Raw genomic sequence first — 21,540 nt, 5'->3', positions numbered from 1 at the left:
TGTATTTGGAAATCATTGCATTCTGTTTTAATTACATTTTGGAATTGGGATTGCAATTAAAGTATGATAAAACAATAAAAAAAAAAAAGTTTGATTGCTGAATTTAACTTAGAAATTTTGTTGCTACACCAATTCAAAGTGTTAACCCGATATATAAATGATTTGGAGAATGTTCTTTGGTCATTCTTTGGTTGTATTCTTTTTATTGTATGGGCGATAAAGCACGAACTTGTGGGTATATCATTAAATGTATCGAGAAACTAACTGTTTTGAATGGACAAAAAAAGAAAACTTACTGAAGTTGGGTCCACCATGCCCACGTCCTGGGTCTCTGGGTCCTTAAGAGGACAGAAAACATATTTGTGCATTAGAAAAAGATTCATGTTAAATATGTAATTTCATCAGCCCTAGTTCTCACATCACCAACAATCTAAAGTGATTACAATGACAGCTATGACTGACACCCACACACCCACACACACATACAGATGCGCATAAAATACATTTTACCAATGAGTCTGTCAACTGTTACATCTTTAATGACACCTTACAGCATTTGTACCATAGGGTAAAGAAGCCACTGATATTGTCTCACTTCAAACTTGGAAGTGTGCAACATTTCAAATTCATTTGGAGCATCAGCAAAACCAGCACACTTTTTTTTCAACCAACTTCACCAATATCAGTTTTAAGTTTGATTGACATGTCACACCAAACCACACTGGTTAGATTTTGCATGTGTGCGGGAACTTAACTTCATTTTTATCAGTCATTCTGAAACAAATCCAGATTCAACAAAAACACTCCTTTTTAGATCCAGGAGCTGAAGCAGTGAAACATGTTTTTCAGTTGCTGCGCTGTTAAATTTACTTCAACACAATTTGAGACTATCTTGGATGTTCTCACAATGTTAAAAAAAAAACATCATTTAAATTATGAAAGGCCATTACAACAATCAGTAAGTGCGCGTACTGTTCAGGGCCCACGACCATTGAGATAGAAATTCTGTGATGTGTTCATTCTGGTCAACTCTATGAAGGAAGACTGAAAGCTGAGCAAACAGCAGCTTGATTTACCAAGAGTTTCAAAACCTGCCTCACCTGATGTGAGGTTGTCAGGAAGTACACTCAGCCCATTCCGTGATCCGTTCAGGAATTGACCGTAAAACCAGAATTCCCCGCACCCCCGCCCCGACATTTGACAAAACCAAAGTTGAAAAAATGTAGTCAAGTCTAGGAATCTGACTCAGTAATGTGAACAGGAAACATTTTTTTTTTTTGTCAGAGGACTCATTACATTCCATGACAGACACACATTTGCCATGACATGTACAGGTTCCATTTGACCTACAAATCAACTTTAATTTCAACTTCCTATAAGAATCCGGGAATGTTCATCCTCTAGTTCACTTGGGTAAGTGTTTTAATGCAAATCGACCAGGTCTGTGCTCAGGAACGTGTCTGGCCAGAGTGAAGAAACACTTCATTTGGTAACCTTTTTTTAATTGTATAACTCCATAAATAGAGTGAGTAAAATGTAAATAGGACACTTTTGTTTTATACCCTTCTACACTGGCTCCATTTGCTGCATGCAACCCTCATTTGATGTAGAGAAACACACTTAGCAGCTGCATTGCAAATGCAGTCCGGTTACTGTCAGGAATATACATCTGCTTTTAAGGTTATTGATTCATGAAATTATTGCTCCCTCTAATACAGCGCTCGTTATTTCTACCATTGGTGCTACTTTTCGCACACTTACAGACAATTCTGCCTGAAGAAGACCATTGACGTCGACCTGATACTGTACCATTGATTACAGAGGAAGTGATCTTGGCAGTCACACTATTTTGGGGCATCTGTGGCTCAGTTGGTAGAGGGAGCATCCCTCCGATCAGAAGGTTTGCGGTTAGATTCCCGGCTCCTCCTGCATGCATTCTGAAGTGTCTTTGGGCAGGACACTGAAACCAAAGTTGCTCCCAAATGCCTGGTTTGTGCCTACATGGTAGCACTAACACCATCAGAGTGCGTGTATGTGATTTGTAGATGTGATGTGAAGATGTAGTTAAACGCTTATTCAGAGGAATGTGACATCTGACAGTGACGTGATCCACATTCCCAGTCAGATGCGTCAACAGAATGACAAATGGATAGTTACCTTCGTGTCACATACTGACGCATTAGACACCCTTTTCTTGCCATTTTTCGACGACCCATGGAGCGTCATGTCTACATCAATATTAGTATATATATCTAAACCCAACCAAAGTAAATGCAAAGAGTTTGCACTTTCCATATGTTTTGTTTGAAATGAGAAATTGCTTTTCTTCACTTATGCTGCGGCAGAAATAGACGCTTCTCCAGGTTCGACAAAAACAACGCTCCGGGTGCATGGAAACATGACGAGAAAGGGGTGACGCAGGCTTGGGAGTGAGAACGCGTTATGTGATCAGGTCAATTGACAGCGATCGTTTTTTTTTTTTTTCTTAATTACAAACAATCAACGGCTAGGTAGAATACCTCGTAAAGATCACACAAACCTAACAAAAGGACCTTTCCCACTTCGATGAACATGAGCAAAAATAAGCAAGTGAGCATTGACGGTAATGTTGAGGATACAAAACCTCTCTTCTCATATCACTCTGTCCTCTTGACATTCCTGACAATTGTAGCCCCATTTTTACAAGACAGTATTCTTCAGCAGGAGCCATACAGTGAAAACACGTCAGTCAGTGACAATAACTGCTGAGATCTTGTGTGTTGAAAACATTCTTTCTAGGTAATATGAGACGATACAATAGTCAGACCTATCATAATGTACCATCTCTTTCATGTTCAATTGTTCTTTTGCAATCAACAAACCAGATTTTCAAGTTACAAGTTCTTCCTCAGATGGAAACACTGGGCTGGAGTCAAAGATCATATTCATGTTGTGTAACATTCAGTTAAATCCAAACTCACAGAGCATTTTTCTCAAAACACAACAGTACTTTCTTGGCTAACACACACCACGTAGTATTTTTGCCCAGATAGCAAATTTGTTTTTTAGCCGATAACAAATAAGACCTTTATTATTCCCTTGACAAGTAAACTGCAAATTATCATATTGTGAAAACCTGACCAATTTTCTACAACCAGTTGTATTGTCTAACTTAAATATGAATAAATCAAAAAAAGAAATTAAAAAAAGCAGCAAATCATTCATAAACTGAAAAAAACAGAGAACTGGACTTTGCTGCTGTTGATTTTTGTTCTTCACCTAAATATTGTACATAAGTTCAGATAAAAAAATATTCTCTACATACATAGTGTTCCAAAATAAACAAATCATATGTCCCATGACTTGAAAATAGCTATTAGTAGTAGTAACAAAAAGAGTGGGTTCCACATTAACACCAGATTTCCTGAGGGCAATCCTGTCCGATGGATGTAATAATTTGAGAGGTCTAATGTGTGATACTAACTACAACTAATTTAATTGATTATGCACCCAAGTCCCAGGTGCCAGAAAGGAGTGTTAGGACAGGTATTGCCCATGCATAACTGTAAAAGGATTTAGCTTGATGCCTTTGACAACTCTGTCATCTGTACTCCAGGCTTGGATGAATATGCCTCTCTCATCGCTAAAAAAGGCATTTTAAATGCACTTTACACAATCTTTTAAATTTAAAATGTTAACATGTTTTGGTTCTTGAATGTTGTGTGTATTTTACATCTTTTTGACACAGCTCACGGATTAAACACTGGAATAAATACAGCCCCACTTTTAAAACACCTCAATTCTTCCAAAAGGAATATTAATAACCCCCCCAGACACAAAACTTATGGTAACTGTATTCTCAATTTACCACAATGAACATCTCATAATAGTGTGATCAAATCACATTACTAAAGTTTCCTGGTAAAGTTATTACAGCTTCAGAAATATGAACTACCGGGCTCAATCGAGAGTTTCACGGTACCGTCCATTACATTAATGTTTTCTTCAGTTGCTTTTCTTTTGAACAGTCATATACAGACGAAAGAACAGCTAAGAAAAGCTCTGAACACTGATCAGTCTGGTTCAAAAGCCACAGACTCAAGAAAGAGCTGTAGTAGTACTAAAGCTCGAGTTACCCCTGTTGGACAGTTCCAAGTACTGAGATACGCAGGTACTCATGAGGTATCGCTCCTGTGTGAAAGATGCTTTGAACATTCTTACCTGTGTGGCCAGATCAGGTAGCACATTAAGTGTTTAAAATAGTTCTGAGATGCTGATCTTTTGCCATTTGTAGAACTGCTTAACCACATAATCCGTTTTCTTTTCCTTTTTGATAAACAACTTACAAAAACAAATACATAAGAACTTTTACCCCACGTCATGCTTTAAATACTGATCTTCCTTCATTTAGCTTTGACTCTTTAAACTCAAACCTTTTTTTACTCAAAGAGCTTTTTGTCACTTACCACCAAACTTATTGAATCCTCCGCGATCGCCCATTCTGATGAAGAGGGAGAGAAAAACGACACGCATTGAAGGCTGGTGCTGACAGCGATTTCCCTCAATGGATTGTGGGTAACCTTCACTGTCACGATCTCTCCATAAAACCCACCCCCCTTCATTTGGCTCGTGTCCTACAGAACCCAAACTTATTCCTTTTCATACACCTCGAAGACAAGAAGCCAGTTTGCAGTGTCTCAGTTATGTTCACACACTGAGTAATCATTTTATATCCCAAAATATAAATCAAACCTTTCAGTGACCTGTATGGGCCCTGCATTATTTCATGATTTCGTGAGTGTTAACATCCCAAATATCAACACTTCTATTTATGTTTTATAATTTGTGTGGGTCCCACAAAAGGTTTACTCTTAATTGCAACAAACCCATGTACATGTCTTTTTTTTTTTTGTGTCCTTCCAGTTTGTTTTTGTAAGATTCTTCCCTTCGGCTACCTATGCACCCACATTTTCCCAAATCCAGCCTGGAGAGAGGACAAGAGCCTAGGAGAAGATTCACAGATTGATTAAAGCAGTTTATGACACATCAGGCTGGTTGGGAATGTGGTAGTAACAAGTGGCAAAGCAGGTGATGGCAATGTTTTGTCACACGTTTAGCATTTACAGAGTCTGGCGGCAGTTTGGCATTGTTTTCCAAACACAAGATAAAGTAACAGGAGATACATTTACTTTGGTCCTACTGAATTGTCTGGTGATATTCTACGCTTTCATTGAGCCTCCACTGAGGCTAGAACCAGCAATGAAAAGTTAGGTGTTTGTATCAAACACCTGAATACCTGCCTTTCTCCTCTGAGATACAGTGATATTCTTTTGTGAAAGGCCTAGAATATTTAGGGAGACACAATCTAATGAGGTGCAGGGGTGAAGCAACAGTCACATGCAATACAACATGATGGAAACATGTATGCAAAACCATTCCACAAACACAATGGCCTGACGATGGACTTGGTACGCAGAATTGAGCTTTTGGGTCTTCTTTGCCAAAATAAATGTGAAATATTAATAAGAGTAACTGAAAAAAATCTTTGGACCATCAAATACACAGACCGTTTTCACAGCTGAGCTTCGATCATTCCTTATATTAGTCAAATTTCATTGTGTTCTGGTGTTTACGCAAAAAAAAAAAAAAAAAAAAAAAAAGCATCACAATCTTTCTATCACTGATGACATTTACTTTGCTAAAATCCTTCAAGTTGAAGACAAATTATTGCTTTTGACAAACAATTCATCTATAATACAAAATTCTTCTTGAAGAGGTTAGTGACTCAATATTTAATATTTAGTCAGCAGAAAAAAAATGGAAAGACCATATCTGTTGCACTGCATGAAAGATACACCTACAATACATCTCTGTTTGAAGCCTATCTAAGATTGATTTTACAGCAGGCCTCCGTGCGTTTAACATTACATTTCCTGTTTCCTAAAATTCAACAAGGATTAACTGAATGTAATCATTTGGTTCTGTCTTACTACGACGGGGTCTGTCTATGACGGGGCAAGTAGCTGTAAAGTATGTATACAAAAGTAAAATTTACTTGAGATTGAATCAGAAAGTGTTCTCTCAAAACCTGTGAAGATTCATTTGTTGAATTTCAAAATGTTGATCAGGATTTGATGTACTTTTAATAGCAGAACATTAATGGGGTTTGAGTAATTGGGCACATTATCACATAACAAAAGACTTTAATGATATAAGAGAATCTCCAAACTCCAGTTTGTCTATTTGTGTGTATAGAATGGTGCAACTGATCAAAAAGGAAATAAAAGAGTAATACTTCAAAATAAACAGTGGTCAACAGATCACTTTCCTGCTTGAGTAACAGTTATTTCCTTAAAAATATGCATGGCCAGCAGTTCTGAAGATTTTCAAGAACAAAGATGACTTTGTGTCCTGGTTCCTAGTTGAAATCAATGCAGAAGAATAAATGTGCATGTCTTCAAAACTTACACAAGCTGTTTTAATACGGATGTTATTTAATCTTAGTTATAACATAATAGGTCTACTTGTCAGCTTTAGTCTCTATGGATTTACCACTAACAAAAACTTAGAATATCACCAGATTTATTCTTAAGTGACATTGATGTTTTACTGCCGTCTTACGGCAAAACTAAGTATGTTAGTTTTTAGAACATATTAAAATGCTGAAAAATACATTTATGCTTAATCTTTACCTTATTTAAATGAACACCATACACAGTTAAATTTGCTCAGTGCTACTTAGGGTCCATGTAAACAAACTTTATAACACGGAGTACTAATGTCTGATACTCAGACATGAGACAGAAGTTCCTTTTTTGAAACTTCTTTACAACACTTGCTATACAAAGAGTTTTAATTTCCAGTGCCATCTCTGTTGTCAAGTGATACTGAAGGAGGCACGTAATCTGCCAGCCTCAGTAGTTCGTTCAGGATGGAACTGAGCTTAAAACACTGATGAGGAGACTGGGGTATTTAATTTTGTGATGAATGAGGGAAACACAGTGAAATGGAGAAATATCTGTCCAGCTGATAAACAGCAACTTACCATATCAAATTCTACCTTTACAATTCTTCCTCTGGTCAGCAATGGTCAATGTTATTCCTGCTCATATCAAATCTTTTTATAGGTCAGTATTTAGCAGCATTTTCTATTCATTGTTCCGGTTTAAACTGATGAATAGTTGTACCTTCGATTGTTGGTTCACACTCGACATTAGTAACTTGAGAAAGACACATTGTGTTGTTATTTACGCTTGGGCTTAGTACATTTTCAAGCAGCTCAAATTCATTCTCAACCTCTGGTAGGGTTTAGTTTGATTTGTTTTAGTAATAAAAAAAAATAAAAGCTTTACTTAAGCCATTGGTATGACGTTTTTTTTCCTATTATTTTGAATGGCTTCCAATGAGCATTAATAACACTTCATATAAAGACATAAATTAAGGTATGTTTTTCCTGTTAACAAATTAAGGGGACAAACAGATTCCAAATACAATCAGCCATTCTTCTTAATGCGTAATGAAAAGTGACTTCCCTCTGATGATAGTGAAACTATGGGTCTTAAACCAGGTGTTACTGTTGTGGTACATTAATCCACTGAAATTACCCCAAATCATGAATACACAATCATGCCCTTCTGTTTGAAAATATTACAGTGTTGGACCACTTTTAATCCCAAAAGACTTAATGAACTCAAAGCCATAGACTGTTCAAAGTCATACATTACGCACTGCTTTTTGCTCAGCTTATTATTCCAGGATCATGCAGAGGATCCTTCACCAAAGTCCCAGCCACCTGCTACTGTTCAGGAAAATGAAGGGGCCGCTCTTAGCGACAGAGTGAGCGAGGCTAGGGATTTTAGCCGAGAGCTATCAGTGAGGTTTTCACATTTGTTTGTTTGTTCGGTTAAAATACGCTTTGTGACCTTCACCTTGTCACCAAGTTCTTTTGGCTGTATGAACAACTATAAGGGCCAAAGTCCACACCTCAGAAGAACTTTTTTTCTTGAGTAGGCTAAACTTTTATATCAGCCACGGAATGAAAAACTGATTTTATGTGCCGTGTCTCACCTAAATTATGCAATTTTGCAGAACATTAGCGCAAGTGCTGTTTAAAGGCTGTTTTAGCTTACTTATTTGCCTGCTACTACTTCATCGTCCACCTGTATGCACAGGAACTGTGAATGTGTCAAAATGCTGGTTCCTGTTAGCATAACAATGACTGACTGGTTGGGTGTGCTTGTGATACCATCTGTGTAAATACCTCAATAAATGAGTTGGTCTTCTTAGTTTTCATTTCAGAACCATTTTTTAGATCACAGAACTGTACTAGGAACATAAGCGTGATTGTGATAAAACTTCACTCATCCATGCTTTAACAAAAACTTGTTGTAGCAGATTTGTATGCAAAAATGTGTTTATGTAGACTTGACCCCTTAAACTTAATTGGGAATTTAGGTCAGATGCATCATGGTGAAGTTTACATGTACCTTTAACTAAAGAAAATGACTCTGTATCTCTCAAATTACTCAATTTCACACAAACAAAAGGTGATAAATATCTTAGAAGCATCACTAAACCCCCTCCAGAAAAGTTAACATGGTTTTTAAACACTTACCCCATGCCACCTCTTCCTCTTGGTCCACCTCGACCTACTCGGTCAAAACCACGATCAAATCCGCTACTTCCACGACCTCCAAATCCGCCGCCACGACCTCGACCACCACGACCATCCTGGCCTCCATAACCTCCCTCTGGACCACTGTACCCTCCGCTGCCTCCACCACTCAAAGGTGGGCTGTCACCTCCATATCCTTTGTGAGACAAGACACAAGACTCCATAAAGAAAACCTAGAGACTGATTTTACTGTAGATATTACCACTTTTGTCCTGCTAGAATCGTGTTAATAAAACTGATTGAGAGGAAATTTGAATGCCCTTGGTAAAAAAGTGACCAAGTAAAGACACATATGGGTTATGTATGGTTACATATAGACGTCAAGACACAGATACCAAATCTAATGCCTTGTCTATTAATTTTCTGTAACGCAAAGAAAACAGCCTGGGAGTATGGATAGTATTTTCAGAAAGGTAATGCAGATGCAAAGTGAAGTGAATTAGCTGTCAAAGAAACAGCTGTCGTGCTGATGTAAAAGGGGGATAAGCAACATCATGGAGGTGAACAAAGAGCCCTTCCCTCAAAAATCCAGAACTCAGAAGGATATGCCACACAAATATGTAATGTGACTCACCTGTGAAGTGCATGTGCATCCGTTTAAAGGCACTTCCTATGAATTAATTCTTCTTATTAAAAAGACATCACCTGACAGACACTGTACACTGAACGTAACAGAGTATGTGACGAAATACTGAACAGATGGACCGACTTCACTTGAAGGGCACAATTTTTTTCAAGCTGAATTCATTAGCCATTAATACATGAGGCTCAAAGTCCTTCCACGCAAAGTAAACCCTGCAATATCAATTTGGATTACCAACTTTTCAGTTTTCAGGTGGATTTGGACGAAACGGCACAAACGTATCACTCACCTCCACCTTGATATTGGCTCTGCTGACTATAGCTTTGTGGAGGTGGGGAGTTGTAGTTCGGTGGTTGGCTGTAGTGACTTCCTCCATGCTGGGATGGTGGTGGGCTTCCACTGTCACCATATCCAGCAGTCTGCCCTCCACCACTCCCATAGCCTCCTCCACCCTGTCCACCACTTAGCTGCTGACCATAACTAGAGGACTGCAGGTTTCCATCATATCTGTTGACAAGGAGAAAGAAAAATGATGAACAGTGGTTAAGGTGTACAACCAATTTTTCATGCATAATAATTATACAAAGGGGTAAATATGTAGATGTAGAGATGTCATTCCATTCCAGGTTACAAAAATGGTACGATGCCATGCCATCTGTCATCTTACATCATTGGAAAGTGTTTAGCTTAGATGAGAAATTCAGTAAACACGATCCATTTTTTTTTAGGCAATCAGAGCAGTATATTACTCAGAAACGGACTTTTGTTTCCAACATTGTTTGCTTGTCATCTTTAAGCAGAGGCATACGTATAAAAAAAGACAGAATATTGGAATAATTTGGGCACCGATTTGAACGCTGTTACAATAAAGCCACAGCATGCTAGCACCTCTCGCTTGGCTGCATGTCCCAGACGGGTTTTCCCTCATCAGTGCATGCCAGTGCCTTCCACCCATTCACCCGTCGAAGCAGGCTTCTCTCTCAGCCGAGCTTAGGACAACACCACCATCCAGTGACAGGACTTCAAGTCCGATCACCAAGTGACTATACGATGTAACTCGGCTCTGTAAACTTGTTTTTTTGAACAATATCTGTTTGGTGGGTCGGTCAACCTTCGAACTATAACACACTCTCTAAAACGCTGGTCTTCTATAAACTTCATTCAAAAATTGTGCATTTAAAGGAATTTAACAGATCTGAAAAAGCATGAATTTTTACTTTTGTAAATTGCGGTCTTCATATCACAGCATAATTAATGGGCTTGGCTGACTGTGATCAACCTTGTCCAAGGTAGGGTAAGTGCTTTTTTTCGATTTGAAAAATGTTACATCTTCATTCACAAGAAATTTTAAGGCCAGACTGGCTGGTTTCCTAAGGCTTTGAGCTACATGGATAATTCCAGTGACCAATTGCTTTCTGTGTTTAAATAAATATTCTATAAATATTCTATAAATAGAATCTATTTTGGAGTGTTTCTTCAAGAGCTGCAAAGAATATCATGAAATACAGAGAACATTTTTTCCCCCATAATCAACATTTATCACATTCAGGTATGGATAAAGAATGACAGACCCATAAACATTTAAATGTTTCCATAACTTTTAGATACAAGAAAACCTATCTAGCAACAAAATATCTAGAGTACTTCCTTTTGTTATTTCAAAGGGGGGTTGTTTTAACAAATAACTATGTGAGATGAATTAAAAATTGACAGAATCTATTGTGATACATTTCTAAGACATTCAAAAAGAACAAAGTGGACATTGCAGTTTATTTAAAACTTATGAGGAACTATACTGTTAAAAAAACAGGAAACACTAAAATAACACATCCTAGATCTGAATGAATGACATTTTCTTATTAAATACTTTGTTCTTTACATAATTGAATGTGCTGACAACAAAATCACATGAAAATTATCAATGGAAATCAAATTTATTAACCCATGGAGATCTGGATTTGGAGTCACACTCAAAATTAAAGTGGAAAAACCCACTACAGGCTGATCCAACATTGATGTAATGTCCTCAAAACAAGTTTAAAATGAATCAGGGTTGCATCCTAAGTGGACAGTTTGATTTCACACAAATGTGATTGACTTGGAATTACGTTGCGTTGTTTAAGAGTTCCCCTAATTTTTTTGAGCAGTATATATTTGTTACATAAGGAGACCTGCAAATGAGAAACTTAACTTGTTTGTTTTTTCGTCAGCAAAGGAATATGGCCCTCGGGTAGCTGGCATGTTCCATCACCACTTCGATGGAACATGCCAACCACCTGGGGTGCTCTGTGGAGGATAAGATACTGTATGACATTGCATTTCGCTTGAAGCTGCAGGTGTTTTCAGGAGATGGATTTATCAGTTTGTGTCAGTACTGAATTAAGTGACTTTAGCTTCTTAACACTAAGTTATCTCTGGAGAATAATGAAGAGGAAAGTGGCACCATGTGACTCATGGAGGGCACAGAATGAAAGAAAATGGAACTGTAGTTGCTTGTTGTAAAAAAAATCATAAGCCCTTTATGTTAAGATATCTCTGTGATCAGAGCTGACTTGACTTTATCTAGATTCACCTCTCGCTTTGAATCAGTGCAGTGCCAGTAAATCAATGCTGCCAGATCACAGATCTTACACATTAAGGCTGTTCTTCAAAGCGAATTTTAACTGAAATCTTTGAGTGATCACTATTCTCAATAAATGTAAAATTACATTACATGGGAAAAAGTTAGTGATATGTATCAATATATTGAACATCCATCCATCCATCCATCCATCCATCCATCTTCTGCCACATATCCTGCTCTCAGGGTCGCAGGGGATGCTGGAGTCTATCCCAGCTGTCTTCGGGCGAGAGGCAGGTGTCGCCAGTCAATTGCAGAGCCACATACATGGACAAACAACCATTCATTCATTCACTCACTCATTTGGGGCAATTTTCCCAATTAACCCGCAATATGTTTTCTGGACTGTGGGAGGAAACCAGAGAACCTGGAGGAAACCCACGCAGACACGAGGGAGAACATGCAAACACCACACAGAAAGGTCCCCCTTTTCAGAATCGAACCAGGGCCCCAAAGCGCTACTGTGGCGCCCAATATATTGCATAGTCCTATCAAAAGATGGATCCGAATGTCTGCACGTTTCCTACCCTGATGAGGGCGCCGAGGGAGGCGGCTGCTGGCTGTAACCGGAGTATGAGGACTGCTGGCTGTAGGTGGTGCTGCCTGCCTGGTTGCTGCTGTTGTAGCCTCCAGTGCTGTAGGACTGACTGGAATTGCTGTATCCACCTCCTCCCTGGTTAGAGGGAGGAGACCCATATCCTGCTAAGGGGTCAGGAAGGAAACGGGACAATGAGAGAGAGACCTGCTACATCATGCATGAGTGGCTGCAGAAGATGATCTTTTACCTGATGGGGGCTGGCTGTAGCTGCCATATCCTCCCTGGTTGTAGGAGCCTGGGCTGCAGTCAGAGCTCTGGTTGTATCCACCGTAACCCTGCTGGTTATAACTCTGGCTTGATGACTGACCATAACCTTGGTTACCACTGCCACCTCCTCCGCCATAAGAGCCATATCTGCCAGACGTAAGAGAATATTATATATATAAAACAGTGCTTATAAAAAGCATGTTTAGAAAATACTTTCGATACAGAGCATGGTATAAGAATGAGTTTACTTCAAGCCGACCAAACACAAGACTATTTCAGGTGATACTGATATTCTGAAGTAAAAGATCAAGGAGTACAAAAACTACAGAAAATGGATGGCTCAAAGAATAAATAGTAATATTCCTCAATCATAAAACACTACGACTGGTGTATAATCTTAATATAGCTGTAAAAAATAATTCATACTCCATTGACATTAGAGAGACATTTTAATGTTGTCATAGTGGTGTGTATTTCAAAATAATCTTTAACAACTTTTACCACTGAATAGCCATTTAACATCAGAGTCAGAAATACTTCATTGATCCTGGAGGAAATAGTTTGATCAAAGATGCTCCATTCAGAAAGAAATACTAATAAGTAAAATTAGATGAACAGAAACAAAAGAAATCAAGAAGATGAAATATAAGTGGAGTCAGGGTTTAAGATAGCTAAGTTACCAGAGCAAGATGCAGCCGGGTGGGTAGTAAGATATTGTGATGTTATTACCAGACCGAGAAAAACAGTCTGATGGCCACAAGCAAGACCTCCTGTGACATTCAGTAGTGCACCTCGGTGGAGTCAGTCTACTGCTGAACCAACTCCTGTGACCGGTCAGTATGACATGAAGTGGTTGAGAAGTGTTGTTGAGAATTGCCCTCATCTTGGACAACATTCTCCTCTCACACACCACCTTCAAGAGTCCAGCTCCAATCCTTTAATCTTGCTGGCCTTCCGGATTAGTTTACTAATTTTTTGACGTCAGCCATCTTCTGACTGCTGCCCCCAACATGCAACAGCGTAAAAATGGTGCTGGACACGAAAGGATCAGATCAGGCAGATGTTGAAGGACCTCAGCTGCCTCAGGCTCATGTTTAAAATATGTCCAAGGATACCAGTGAGCTGGGTGAGCCTTAAGAAGGCAGAGGCTCAAACCATCTTGTCCCGTGGACCTACCTGGATGGAGTTAGCTCAGCTATCTCAACGTGGTCCTCAGTTTCAGGGAAAGTGATAGGTGGAGGATGGGTGACAGGACTGGGGGCTCTGGACAACAACGAGTCACTGCAGGAGGGGGTGGTGAGTTGAGGAGGGTTTGATGTAACTGGACAGCCGAGGTTTATTGTTTGCATAACAACAGACTGACCAAGCAGGAACAATGGAGTCAGTGCAGAAGCTGACATATCCTGTGATGCACTTGGAGAGACCCATCAATGTCCTCTCCTTGGGGCTCACGAGGTGCAAATCATTCTGTTGCAACAACCCTGCATTGTCTCAAAGGCATCCTCCATCCAGCGCCTAACACTCCTAGCGGTTGCAAGATACCTCTTCACTAAAGGTACGTGGCAGGAGGGTGAGGTGCAACAGATGCCCAGTGGAAGGAGGGGGGAGGAACTGTATGCATCTGTACTGTTTGCATATAGGTCTAGAATTATTTCCTCTAGAGGTGCAGATCACATATTGTGGAAAGTTGGGCAAGGTATTGTCCACATTGACATGACAGCAGTCACGCAAGATGGCTGTGAACGCACCTGGGTGTTGAGTCTGTAGCCAGAACATTTTTGAGAGCACAATGTCACAAGCAACAAAGGGATTGCTACACTCCTTATTGTCCCCATCATCTTGAACATTGTAAAATCCCAGAATGAATGGGTTCTCATCATTGAATCACTCATGGAGCCAAGAATCAGAAAAGCACAAAACACTAAATTCTCTATACTCCTTCAAAGTACATGACAACAGTCAGTTCATTGAACCTGTTAAGCAGACATTTCCTATAGGTTTCTTATAATAATTGAGAGACACGGCTAATATTTTTTCTTCACTAAAAAAGCCTCTGCTGTCCCACCTCCTTGCTTTTTCTTCGCCTCTATTCTCTATCTCTCCATCTACGTTTTCTTTTTCCCTACATTTTAGCTGGAATATCCATAGACCTGGTGAACAAGTTGCCTGGTGTTCAATTAGGCAATTAGCTGATCCTTGTAGTAAAAGCATACATGGAGCTGCTGACCTCATTCTCAATCAAAGTAAAAGATTCATGACGGTGCTAAGGATGTAAAAAATAAAAACCATGTTGAGAGGGAAATCTAAGTACCAACACAAAGACCAAAAAAAGAGACAGAAAAATTAAGTAAAAAGATAAAAATTGTAGCAAATAAAGTAGGAGCAACTGAGAGACGTTGCATGCAGACTGGCACACTCCCCCTCAACAATTCAAAGTGACATACTTCACAATAAACTCAAGTGCAAAACTTCAGGGAAGTCCTTATATATCCACTCATCACAGCACACATCACCACTCTTCTTTATCCTCAAGTTTTTGGCCTTTGCGAGTCTGTTGCAAAGCTATCATTTTTTGCAACAGACACTCCCCTCTGAGTACAATGTTCTGGCTACCTCTATCCAAGAATTACAATTTCTTTATGCACCTTACTAAATGTCCTTCATATCATCCATCACTATTCAACCTGTGTGACAACAATTTACTTCCCCCACCTCTAATTTCTGACCAATCACACAATAGTTGCTGGACACCACACTAGAAAGAACTTCTGCCCAGATGATGTGTCAAGGACAAGCTCCAAGAACTCCAGTACCAGGAGCCTCATTTATCAACCATGCTATACACAGAGGTGCTGCGTAAAGACTGCATTCAAACATTTCCATGGAAATATAGGATTCATCAACTTGTACTTGTGCGTGAGAACATGTGTAAACATGCGAACAACTCTTACCATGCGGAGATTCAATAACCTAGTGGTACAACAATAAAACCACAAATAGAACACACTCAAGGGGTCGTAAACCTCACACATGATCATTGTTCCAAAATTTGTCAATGACACATTTATTAGAAAATCTGAATATCATTACAACAGACAACAGAAGACAGCTTTGACAGGACAACAAGAAAAGAACTTGAAATGCACGTGCCATAGCTTATATTGCACTACTGGCGTATTCGCACTACTGGCGTACAGAGTAGCACCAGAAGTTTCTGTACTGTTCAGTGCAAAAAACAGTCATTAAGTTTTCAAAGACCATGCCGAGCACAGAGGACTTCTAAATAGGCACCACTTCCCCCAAAATTTATTGATTGATGCCGAGATTTAAAGCCCATGCAAGAGACAAAATGCACCAAAGCCATCCCAGTGCACTTCCAGCTCCTGTCTACCCTGGGATTTTGAGTCTTAGGAACATTTCAGAGGGAGATTGGAGACAAAATTTCACAGCTGAAAACCAGCAGAATTTTACTGGCAGTGTTGGATACAACGATTTCTTTGGCCTCAACTTACATCGAGTTCCCGTACAGCCATCACCAACAAGCCGACATTAAACTAGGATTTCAAACTTCACCAGATTCCCAAACATAATTGGAGCCATAGATTGCACCCACATCACAATAAAAGCACCATCACACAATGAATTCAGCTACATGATCAGAAAAGGATTTAATTAAATCAATGCACAGATAATCTGTGATCCACATATGCTTCTGTAAAACGTTGTAACCCGGTGGCCTGGAGGAACACACGACTTATTCATTCTGCAGAACAGCTCAGAGGGCGTGTGCCGCCAAGCAGGAGCTGTTGAGGATGACTGGCTAATTGGTGTGTGTTATCATAGTTCACATTTAATTTCTGGGCTCCATATGCTTTTCACAACATCTCACCCGGCAATCGGGGATATCCACTAAAGACATGGCTAAGGAACCCCCGTAGCCAACTTGACGATCCAGCAGGAGCAGAACTACAACTGGGCCTACGCACATTCAAGAAGCCACATCAAACGCACAATCAGACTGCTGAAAGGCAGATGACTGTGTCTGTCTAGCTCAGACACAGTACAACCCTAAAAAGGTCTGCCATATTATCTTAGCTTGCTGCGTACTTTGCAACTTGGGCATCAGATAAGGTTTATCCGCTTCAGGAACTCTCCGGGGTAGACGAGCTGATGCCGAACGCAGAGTCTGTTCCACACGCGATGCCGTGGCAATTCAAATGAGAGAGGATCACACAGTGATTTTAGGTAAGTCTGCCTGTTAGCTATCTTTGAAAAGTAGAAAAATTTTAGCTCAAAAGTGTGTGTGATGTGCATGTAGCAATCTGTGCAAGCGACTCATTCATTGGCAGCAGACTGTTTGCAATATCTATCATCTGATCCTTCATTTATGGATTTGGTTATGTCTTGTTGAGTCTGAAGCAAGGATGCAACAAATGGGATTTGGATGGCCCCGTCTCCTCTGCAACCTCCAGGTCCCAAGCGCAGGCTGGACTGGCTTGAGTTTGTAAAAGAGCGTTAGAAAGAGCATTAATGTTACGTTTATTTCAATTTTCAAAAACTAACCAGTCTAATTAAATGTTTATCAACACTTCTGCCCTGCAATTTTATTTCACCTGCCGTGTCACTGGTTAATGGTGCAAATGTTTCTATTGGGAGAGGTGTGTCTCCATAGGGAATAATCCCATGTAGTGCTGTTTTCTCAATGATGCTTGAAATACAAGTATCAAGGGTGGAAGCTCGGTTGTTGCTTGTCCTCCTCCAGTCAAAGATAATTCATGTCTGTGGGCCGTGACACGCTTTCTGCTCGCTCTTCTGATCTAACAGAATTAACCGTGGCCGTTACCTCCTCCCACACTGAATTCTTTCTTCTGTTTGTCACACCTGCACTGAATCGTCCAAACAGTATTTTGTGGCTCGTTTCAACCTCCCCTACGAGAACCTCAATTTCTGTGTCGGTGAAATTACTCTTCTTTGCCCGCTTTGACATGATTTCAGAGCAAAAAAGTCCATTCATGCGTTCTTAAAGGTATTGCCACTGCTATATATGGCCCATTGGGCCGTTTCTCAATGCAAATGAGGCCAAACATACATGATCACAGTCGTTTCGAACAGAAGGGATTCATAAACAGAGATTCCTTTCAAGTGTGTGTGCAAAAGGTGCATGTTTGATAAGTAGACTTGTAGTTATGGACACTCTAAATTTCAGCAGTATGCAAGAATTCTGAATTTTTTACTATGTAACATTGATGAATGAGGCTCCTGGGCTCCAGGGGGAAAAAAGGTATAATTTTGTTCTCACACCCCTAATAGAATTTGTGCAGGCCTTTAGCATGACCTCAAAATCTACCTCTAGACTTAAGACAAAATTATTTGGTTTGATAAGAAACACAATTGCTGGTAGGATTCTAAAGTCAAGTGATGCAACAAAGTAGAATTTATGATTTTGTATATTACTCACCCCTGGGATGATGGCTGGGAATAATCTGTGGAGTAAATACAATGGAAGATTATTTGAAAGTTACTAAGTCAAAATATTCAAAACATCGATTCAATACTTGAGCAAAAAAAATGATTAAAAATGTGAGAGGTGACATTATGTTGTTGCAGGCCACTTACTTATTATGAAACAATGTCTAATTCCCATTTGTATCGATAATTACAAAAAGGAAAGCTACATTATTGTGACTGGAATGGTTGCAAAGATGCAGAAAAAGCAAAGTGAAGTATAGAAAACTTGTTGAATTAAATCACTGATCTAATCTATACGCAACGTCTTCAAATAAATAAACAAAACACTTTATTTCAATGTCTAATTCCCGTTTGTATCGATAATTACAAAAAGGAAAGCTACATTATTGTGACTGGAATGGTTGCAAAGATGCAGAAAAAGCAAAGTGACGTATAGAAAACTTGTTGAATTAAATCACTGATCTAATCTATACGCAACGTCTTCAAATAAATAAAAAAAACACTTTATTTCTAGTTTTAGATAGTTTATTTCTATCATTAGGAAGTCTATCAGAAACATAAAGGATATTTCTTATCTCATCTTACCAGTTTGGTAGTTAGATCTTATTTATTCCTCCCATTTTGCGGTTACTTCTGTAATTTACAGGATGATGATAGTTCCTTGAATTCTGAGATAATTACTTGAAATTTAATTAGGGTGCTAATTTAGCGTATTGAAATCGGTGGGAATCCCATTATATAATGATAATTATAATACAAAAAATAATAATGATAATACAAAATGTTCACAGCCAACAATCTGAAACTGACCGGACAAAAAACTGCAGTTAGCAGCTAGCAAATAATTACGTCGCTGCATTAGTTCACCAGCTACCGGCTAACAATATACAGACAGCTCGAATTAAGCTAACGCGGTCACCGTGTAAGTCAACAGCTACTATCGATGCCAGCGTTTAAATTTTATGAAAAAAATTGTAGGATGTAACTTAACACATCCCAACACATTATTAAAATATATGTGCTCGACGATATGGTCTATTTAACAGTGTCCGTCAATTACGAGCAAACGCCCGGCAGCAAACGTAACATATATGACGAGGTCAAGTAGCTCGCATGTTTACCTTTACTTAGCAACACAAAGATTAAATACTCAAAAGACATTTGTATTTCCCTACCGTTAGATGCCATCGCAGAACACAAATAAGAGAATTAATAAATGTTCAACAAGATTTACTTATGTGAACGAGAGGGGCGGGTCGACACGAAGATGGATACCCACAATTTGCTGCTGTTTTCGTTCGCCGCAGGTGGGGGCGCCAGATAGCGGGTATGTGGAAAGTAGAATTGTGGTATATCAGTTTTACATAATTTGACAAATAATCAGTTAAAAAAAACAATTTGTGCCAAAAACGATTGACTCAACGGTTTTAAAACATATTGAAAATAACAATGGGTTTCTGTGTGTTAGAATAATAGAATCACCACAGAGAGAACCATAAAGATAAATAGCTGAATATTATGAACTAACAAATTGTGCATAAAACCAAAAGACCCTAAAATTCTTAAAATCATGTGGACTTTAAAATTGCTCAACTACTGTATATAGTAAATACTAACATGCATCAACACTTAATATATTTAAAAACCTATTTGCAAAGAATATTAATGAATGTGAAATACTACTGTATGTATCATATACCTGCACACACATTTTTTTCTATCTCAATTTCTAAAACAGGAAAACTTTAAATGAAAGAAGGTTAGGTAAAATAACCCAAAGCTTCAGCCTGCATATGTTAAGGAAAATTTGTAATTGGATTTTTCTATAAATTACTTTTTGTTTTTTTAACTACGCTTAACTATTATGAGCATATATTGACATTTATGTATGTATTGTGACGTGCTACGAGGAGACTTGCAAGAGAGTCTGCCTGCTATCCTTTGCTTTCAGCGGTTGGAAATTCGCTGGCCTCCTGTAGTTTAATACTTGAGGGCCCAGGTTTTTATGTGGCGGCCCTGTAAAAGTGTATATGTGATTCACTAACCTGTGCTGTACTTTTGCATGACAGGAGGGCAGAATGGGAAAGCACCATAAACAAGACTGTTGGCTTTGTTTATTTCCTCCAAAGGTTTTCCTGTTTGTTGATTATTTTTTAACCTATGTGTTCATTAAAGGACATAATCCTTGAAAAAGGAATTCCTCTACTCTATTTGCCTGCTGCAACCCTAGCTCACCACACCAGTGTCAGAAGTGAGATGCAGATGATGACGATGCTGAGTAACTGAGGAAATTATTCCAAGACCACCATGCAGTGTCCAGATGGCAGCAGAGCTGCTTCGCTACCATGGGGAAGAGCCTCCAGAGACCCTCATCATTCAAGTGCAGATGGCTGTGAGATTCTGCAACTAGTTGGCCGTGACAATGGAGATACTTGGGCTAGTGCAGTTCTGGAGAAACCCTTGGATGTTGTATACAGGAGCCCTGTGGTGGTCCTAAACCAGGACAGGTTGGTGCGGTATCAACCATTGATCCAGGCAGAGGTTAAGGCAGGGACTGTATACCAACCTCAGATATCAACTCATTTCCTCTACCGGGGAAGCATTCAACCGACCCGTCGGACAGCACAAGGTCCCACACAGCTTAAAAGATTTAATTATGGATGCTAAGGTTGCAGGGAACGATTTACCAGCTGGGTGAAGGCTACATGACGTGTTGCGGGGAGACTTGCAGGAGTCTTCCCAGCATACTTTGCTTTGGCAGTCAGACATTTGCTGGCCTCCTGTTGTTTAACACTTGATGAAAGTCCAAGTTGATATTTAAGTGTGCTATACAGGTACGCGTGATGCACTAATCCAGGGGCGGGCAAACTACGGCCCGCGGGCCACATCCAGCCCGTTGGCCTTTTTAATCCAGCCTGCAAAAAATTGGTACAGAATTCATGCTTGATTTGAATGATTGAATGATTGGATCAATGAATGTGGGAGCTTATTTAATTTTTTCAGGAGATTATTTCATTTTTGGAGCTACTTGAGAACAGTTGAGAATTTTACTGAGCTGAATGACACATATTGGCTTTGTGACTTAGCCTTTACTGTGGACATACTAACATACATGAATGAGCTGGACGTGAAGCTACAAGGGAAAAACCGGTTTGTGCATGAAATGCAAGCAAACGTTAGAGCCTTCAAAACCAAGCCAGTTTTATTAGACAATGTTCAGACCAATGTCAGACGAGTCTGATATGTACTGTTAACAAATGCGTTTTTTTAGTATTTATTGTATCTTGTACTGACCCGGCCCGTCTGTCAAATTTTAAAAGTCAGTGCAGCCCTTGAGCCAAAAACTTTGCCCACCCCTGCACTTCTCCATTACTTTTGCATGACCGGAGGTGTAGGTATCCATCAATGAC

General features: G+C 39.3%; 1 protein-coding gene across 2 annotated transcripts in view; it reads right to left on the bottom strand.

Annotated features, from left to right (window-relative positions):
- The window catches only part of fus (FUS RNA binding protein), a 28,660-nt gene extending 9,236 nt beyond the window's left edge, over positions 1-19,424 (bottom strand). The window contains exons 1-8 of one of the 2 annotated variants that reach the window (XM_086154122.1): positions 19,306-19,424; positions 18,120-18,144; positions 12,642-12,808; positions 12,384-12,558; positions 9,526-9,743; positions 8,594-8,789; positions 4,446-4,480; positions 297-338 (exon numbers count right to left, since the gene is read on the bottom strand). In XM_086154122.1, the coding sequence (XP_086010248.1) occupies positions 297-338; positions 4,446-4,480; positions 8,594-8,789; positions 9,526-9,743; positions 12,384-12,558; positions 12,642-12,808; positions 18,120-18,144; positions 19,306-19,318 (871 nt within the window). In that variant the 5' untranslated portion in view covers positions 19,319-19,424. The remainder of the gene's footprint in view (positions 1-296; positions 339-4,445; positions 4,481-8,593; positions 8,790-9,525; positions 9,744-12,383; positions 12,559-12,641; positions 12,809-18,119; positions 18,145-19,305) is intronic. The other variant, XM_086154123.1, reaches the window with a different exon arrangement.
- Positions 19,425-21,540: the final 2,116 nt, after the last annotated feature.

The sequence above is a fragment of the Fistularia commersonii genome, chromosome 10 (assembly GCF_037954325.1).
Source record: "Fistularia commersonii isolate RoL2024-O1a breed Wild chromosome 10, RoL_Fcom_v1.0, whole genome shotgun sequence".
NCBI classification, from domain to species: Eukaryota; Metazoa; Chordata; class Actinopteri; order Syngnathiformes; family Fistulariidae; genus Fistularia; species Fistularia commersonii.
Note: the sequence above shows the minus strand (reverse complement) of the source record. Positions and strands in the feature narration are given on the sequence as shown.